At 67.7% G+C, this 6513-nt stretch overlaps 1 protein-coding gene across 1 annotated transcript; it reads left to right on the top strand.

Annotated features, from left to right (window-relative positions):
* Positions 1–1362: 1362 nt before the first annotated feature.
* Positions 1363–5816, top strand: MNEG_6973 (hypothetical protein; the record flags this gene model as incomplete). The annotated part of the gene is made up of 10 exons (XM_014044557.1): positions 1363–1494; positions 1660–1940; positions 2138–2800; positions 3021–3159; positions 3420–3545; positions 3869–3928; positions 4095–4609; positions 4812–4899; positions 5209–5292; positions 5568–5816. The coding sequence occupies 10 exons, from the start codon at positions 1363–1365 to the stop codon at positions 5814–5816; spliced, it is 2337 nt and encodes a 778-aa protein (XP_013900011.1).
* Between the last annotated feature and the right edge of the window lie 697 nt (positions 5817–6513).

Below are 6513 nucleotides of genomic sequence, written 5' to 3' on the forward strand. Positions count from 1 at the left end.
TGTGTGTGTGTGTGTGTGTGTGTGTGTGTGTGCGTGTGTGTGTGTGTGTGTGTGTGTGTGTGTGTGTGTGTGTGTGTGTGTGTGTGTGTGTGTGTGTGTGTGTGCAAGAATGTAAGCGTTGGCCACGGATCCATGTTGACGCCTGTCAGCACGGCGGCCAAAGAGATCGTTCCGATGATACAGCTGCGACGAACATCATGTGAGGCCCGCTTCAGCCAAGCGCAGGAGCGCCGTGTTGCAGTCTCCCTGCGTCGCTTGGACTGCTGCAGTTCCAGCCCATGGCCTCCTGAAGGTGACCTCCTCAAACACTTGTATCAGTATCCTTTAGCTCTGTGGCGCCACATTGCGAGCAAACCATCTCGATATAATCCTGAGCAGTTTCGCACCACGAGGCTTATGTCCCAAGCGTTATCAAACAGGGTTATCGTCACACCCGTGTTGTCACCCGGCGTCGAAACCGCCGGCTGAAGCACATGACGCATGATCAGAGGCAAAAACCGCGGACATCGCATTGAAGAGCACAGGATCACGCTGTCGCTGATGTTCACGGAAAGCACAGATCTGATGGTGCATGCCCAATATGGTCGCAGAGCCAAGAATACTTGGTGCTGATACTGTTGAAGTTGATTTAGACAAGTTGAAATCCTATAAATGCAGAGAAGGAGCCGTTACGATCAGGGTGCAAGGGAATCAGCGGCCATTTGAAATGACGCTCATGCAGCAAACAGTGATGAATCCTGAGCCTGCTGCTCACCACGACGGCCCGCACTTGCCCAAAATGTATCTTTTGAATACACAGCTGTTTACTTGAGGCTGGGGCTGCCGCTGCGTCCGGTTCCACATGCAGCTATGGGTTAGGGAGCACCATGAAGGAAGCACTGCCCGCTGGCCACTAGGGCAACGAACTCGGGCAATCCAGCCTATCTGCATGCCACGTTGCTATGAAGTGTCGCATAACATGTCACATTATTCATTGTCCAGGCCCTGTAGAGATTCGCCAGCCCGCAGCTGCCCGCATTGGAGGACAGGGGGATTCACGGTGCCGCTGTTGTGGGCCGTCATCATGCAACACGAGTGATGGGGTGCACCGCAGCGGCGGACTTCTTGCACGAGTGTCAATAGTTGTTTCACGGCGTTACCTACATGATGCCTTGCTTGGGGACCATGTGCATCACAGGCTACTGATTTCAGGCCCGATCACGCCAGCGCTTTCAGCCGTATGGAGTGGCGTGTCCGATAATACATAGCCATTAGATACGTCCTGGCTGCTTCCTCGGGCGGGGGCGCAAGGGCGGGAGCTCGGAGGACCCGGCCGAGACCCATCTACGAGGGCCCGCCAGCCAACAGCGTGGGGAAGACGACATGCGCACAGGCCAATTTCAACGGCGATTAGCATGGCCGCTGCTGCAGGCACTGCTGCTGGCGGCGGCAACCGGTCACAGCGGGCTGCGCGCGGTGCTTGCTGCACCGCTGGACACAGCCTGGGTCTCACAGGTGGGTGGCTCGGCGACCTGCTTCGCACACGCGCACACATGTTGTGACAGACCCACCGTACACCAAGCCCACGGCTGCCCCACGCTTGCACCACCCGCTGGCGTGCCCATGCCCCCATGCCCCAACCCGCATCTGGCCCCAAACCCGCCCCCGTTGCCCGCACAGTCGGGCGGCCCCTGCGCCGCCCCCCCGGGCTCCTGCGTCACCTTTGTGGACGCGCTGACCAACCCGGCGGTGCGCACCATGTACCTGGTGTCGGACGTCAACCTGACGGCGGCGGACTTTGCTGCATATGACGACGCCCCATACCACCTTGACCGGGACCTGCTCGTCGCGTCGGTCCCGGGGACCTGGCGCACCTTGGCGTTCAACTTCCTGGCAAGCAAGATCTTGATAGGGAGGAACGTCACAGTGACGCTCGCGGACATGGTTATGACGAACACCAGGTGCGGCGCGGGGCCCGCGGCGTCCTGCCGTGCTCTCTTGTGGCCGCGGCTGCGAGCATTGCGGCTAGGCAGCGCAGGGGACGGTTGGCCTCTTCGACTGCATGGCAGCGGGCGCACCCCTCGAAGACCCCCAGCACTCGCCCTGCAGTACATGGGTGCCCCGACTCACGTACAACCCCTTCATCCACCAAAAACAGGATGGCGTCGGGCGTGTCGATCGACCTGTTTATGGGCAGCGGCAGCAGCGTCCTCATAAACCGCAACGCAGTGCGCTGGCGCGCCGTCGGCCTGGACCCCGGGGACTCGGTCCGCGTCTCCTCGAAGCACCCGCGCCCGCCGCGCTTCCCGGGGCAGCAGGACGTGCGCCTGCTGAACCCGGCCGGCTGCAGCGAGCAGCACCCGAACGACCTCGTTTTCATGAACTTTGCAGTCAGCTGGAAGGGGTCCGCGCAGGACGTGGGCCCGACCAACGAGGGCTACGACGCGGTTCTGCTCAATGTCACGCGCGCCTGCGTCCAGATCGCGCCGGCGGCGTGCGCGCGAGACCTGTCTCGGGATCAGTGCCTGGTGCTCAGCACTGACCAGTACCAGCGGGCCCACGCGGGCGGCGGCGGCGGGGCTGGAGCAAGCGGACGCAGCAGCGCGAGCGGGCCGGGCGTGGGCGTGGCGGTCGGCGCGGCCGTCGGCGCCGTCGGCGGCGCCGCAGCGGCGGGCGCGGCGCTGTGGCTGGTACTGCGACGGCGGCGGCGGCGGCTGCGGCGGGAGCGGGCGCTGGAGATAGGGTCGGATGACCTGGGCGCGGCCAAGAGCAGGCGCAGCACCGCGCCGCTGAGCGACGGCCTGCCAGAGGGGCGTGCCGGGTGAGCGCAGCCGCCGGCCGCGCGGGCGCGCCCCATCCGCTGCGCCTTTCGTGCTGGTTTTGTGGCCGCCGCATGCCGCGGGCCCCGGCGATGGCGTTGACGCATGCGGCAGTGAGCGCTTTCTCGTGACCCCAGTGTCACGCTGTCGTGACGCCCCTCCGCGTCCGCGCCAACCGCCGCGCGTGCCTGCCCCTCCATCTTCCGCCGCCCTCCGCCGCAGCCCGCTAGCGGAGATGCGCCCCAAGAGCGAGGGCTGGGAGCTGGTGCGATTCCTGTCAGCCCCAGAATTTGCGGACAGCTCGTCGCCGCAGGACACTATAGAGCTCGGCAACATGCTCGGGCGCGGCAGCTTCGGCACGGTGCGCGGGGCGGGCGCGGGGTGGGAGCGCTAAGGGGCCGCCCCGACGGCGGCGCTCGCGTGGCCAGGCTGAAGACGCGCGCGCGCGTCAGCGCGAGCTGCGGGGCCGTGCAGGCGCCCCCGGCCCCGCCGCGGCCGCGCGCCCCTTGCCCCAGCCGCGGCCGCCCCCCGCCCTGCTGACACCAACATCCCGACGTGCTGCGGGCCCCACACCTCCCTGCTGCCGCCGCCGCTGCTGCCACTGCCGCCGTCGCCCCGCAGGTGTACAGCGCGCGCTGGCAGGGGCGGCCCGTGGCCGTGAAGGCCATCTGCCACCGCCACGGCTCGACCACATCGGCGAATGAGGCCAACCTGATCCTCGGGTTCGAACACCCAAACGTGCTCAAGGTGTGTGGCAGGGTACACACAAGTGACCGCGTCCCACGCCAGCAGCCACCAGCCCCGCCCGACCCCGCCCGCGGCGGGGCCCCGCGGGCGCCCCCGCTTCGGGGCTGAGCGCGCGAGGAGTTCAAGAGTTGCCGCAGGTTGAGGGCTCACGGCCTATGCATAGATCGGGCTGCCGTGTCTGACCTCGCTGTGCCAACACCCACCTGATACAAACGGCATGCTGGTCACGCGCACACGCACCATCACATGCACACACATGGACCCACAAATCACGCAAACGCGTGCGTGTGCATGCATCGAATCCGGCGCTGCCGCGCCCCCAGGCGTACCATGTGGTTCAGTGGTGCAACCTCAGGGCGTCCGACGACGGCGCCGCCCAGACGGTGCGCCCCACCCCCGGCGCGCGCGCGGCCGACACACCCTTGCTGGTCGCTTCATCGCGGCCCGCTAATTTGAGTCGCAAGGTCCTTCTCAACACCTAATTCGGATGGTGATTCCCGTCCTTAAGCCCCAGCAAAAGCACCCTCTGTTCCCTACCCCCGCCCACAGGGCAGCGGCTGGCTCGGCTCCGGCCACCCGCCCGCCGCGCCCCGCGCGGCTTCCGCGCAGCTGCCGACCCCGCGCGGCGCGGCCAGCGGCGCGTGCAGCACGCCCGGCGGCGGCGCGTCGGGGCAGCTGCCGGCGGCGTCCGAGCCCGGGGAGGGGCGGGGCAGCACGGCGGACTCTGAGTGGGTGCTGCGGCTGGGGACCGGCGGCTCGGCCGCCACCAACGCCACGCCAAACGGCGGCGCCCCCATGCTAGTGACGACAGAGGAGCTGCGGGACCTGTTCCGCGTGAACGGCGGCGCCGGCGGGGGTGCGGGCGGGGCCGTGGGGGCGGGCGCGGGCGCGAGTGGGGGCGGCGGCGGCGGCGCGGCGGGGCCGGCGGAGAGCTCGGGGGAGCTGGACCGGGGCCCGTCCGAGCGGATGCCGCTGTACACGATCCGCAGCGAGTGGCAGGGGAGTTCGGCGGCGGCGGCGTCGCTGGGCGGCGCGGTCGCGGTGCAGGCGGGCTCGGAGACGTGGTGAGCGCGCACGCGCAAACACACACATGCACAGTTGCGCACGCTGACATGGCGTGTCGATAAGAGGGGGGCAGGCCAGCAGGCGTCGCGATCATCCCCACATGCGCTAGGGCCTGCTGTTGTTGGCGTCGCGCCGCCGCCTTGCATGCAGCGAGCGCGTCCTCACCAGGCTCTGCGCTGCGCGCCGCGCCGCGTGCCGCAGGCTCATAACCGAGTACTGCGAGTGCGGGGACCTGGAGCGCGCGGCGATGAGCGGGCTGCTGAAGCGGCCAGACGGCTCCACTGACGAGGTGCGCTGCTGAGGCGACGCGGAGGGCGCGGCCCGCGGCGCACACGTGCGGGGGCATGGCGTAAAATGGCTGCCTGCGCAGCGCGCGTTGGCCCCACCCAGGCGGCGTGTGCGCAGTGGAGACTGGTGTGTAGACATGCGAGGTGCACGCACGCACGCCCCCGTTCAACTCACATGCAGTCTCAAATGCGTGCACCGACGGTCACCTCACACCCGCGAACACACACATACATACACGCAAGCATACGTCTCACACAACGACACGCGCAAACACCTCTCATACACATGCACACACACGCGGAAACCGCAGGCGAGGGTGCTGCACTTGTTGAGGGACGTGGCGGCCGGCCTGACATACCTGCACAGCAAGAACGTGATGCACGCAGACCTCAAGGTGAGCCAGGAGCAACGCGTGGACGGCGTTTGGTTTACAAGTTTGATCCAAGGCCCTGCAGCCAGCGCTGAGGCTGCTCGATCGGCGGCTCGGGCTCGCCGCCGCCAGACTGTGCATTACGCGCCCCGCCAGAGGTGTAGAATCCTGGCTCACGCGGTACCTGCCTGCACAACCTGGTCGCAACGTCTCCACTCCAGCTGCGCCGACGGGGCTGAAGAAGCACCAACTAAATCCGCCCCCCTACCACCACCACCGCACCTGCCGTGTTGCGCCAGGCGGGCAACGTTCTGCTGGCCGCCGACCACGCGTCGCCGTTGGGGGTCGCAGCCAAGGTGTCAGACTTTGGCCTCAGCCGAGCCCTGGGCGTCGGCCAGACACACGCGTCTACGCGCACCGTGGGGACGATCACGCACATGCCCGTGAGCGCCGGCCCCCGCCGTAGCCGCGGCCGCCGCCGCTGCCGCGGGACGGGCGTCGCGGCAGCGGCAGCCGGGCATCGCGCATCGATTGCGGGGCGCAGCTGATGTGATCGGGGCGTGGGAGGACGGGCATTTCAACAACCCAGGGCAGTGGGAGGGGGGGCTGCATGCGCACCCCAGGTTGCTGGCCTCACTCCCACTTCCCTCGAGAGTCCACGCAGCCTCACATGCTGCGCCCTTTGGCGCTTTTTGATAGAATTGCCTCTGATTGATTTCATCTCTTCCTGCGGCCGCCCAACCGCAGCCCGAGCTGCTGCTGGCGGGGAAGCTGAGTCAGCGGGGCGATGTCTATGCATTCGGTGCGCGGCGCCCCTGCACCACCCCTCCGAGCCCACAGGGTCCGGCAAGCGAGGGGGTGGGAGTGCTGGCTGCGGCCGGAGCCTGGCCGCTCGCCGTTCTGGCCTTGGCCCCTGTCGCCGTGGTCGCCAAGCAGGCGGCCGGCATCTGTCCCCTTTGTCCCCGCCTTTCACGCTCACCCTCTCCCTACCGCACCCTGCCCTTGCCCCGGCCCCCGCCTCAGGCATCCTGATTTGGGAGGCGTGGACCGGCGCGGCGGCGTTCGAGGGCCTCTCTTTTGCGGAGGTGTTTGCGCAGGTCGTGATGCACGGCGCGCGGCCGCCGCTGCCGCCGTGCATGCCGCCGGCGCTCGCCGCGCTCATGCAGTCGTGCTGGGACGCAGAGCCAACCGCGCGCCCCGACATGCGGCGTTGCATGGAGAGCCTCGAGGCGCAGATCGCTGCCG

The sequence above is a fragment of the Monoraphidium neglectum genome (assembly GCF_000611645.1).
Source record: "Monoraphidium neglectum strain SAG 48.87 unplaced genomic scaffold scaffold01190, whole genome shotgun sequence".
NCBI classification, from domain to species: domain Eukaryota; kingdom Viridiplantae; phylum Chlorophyta; class Chlorophyceae; order Sphaeropleales; family Selenastraceae; genus Monoraphidium; species Monoraphidium neglectum.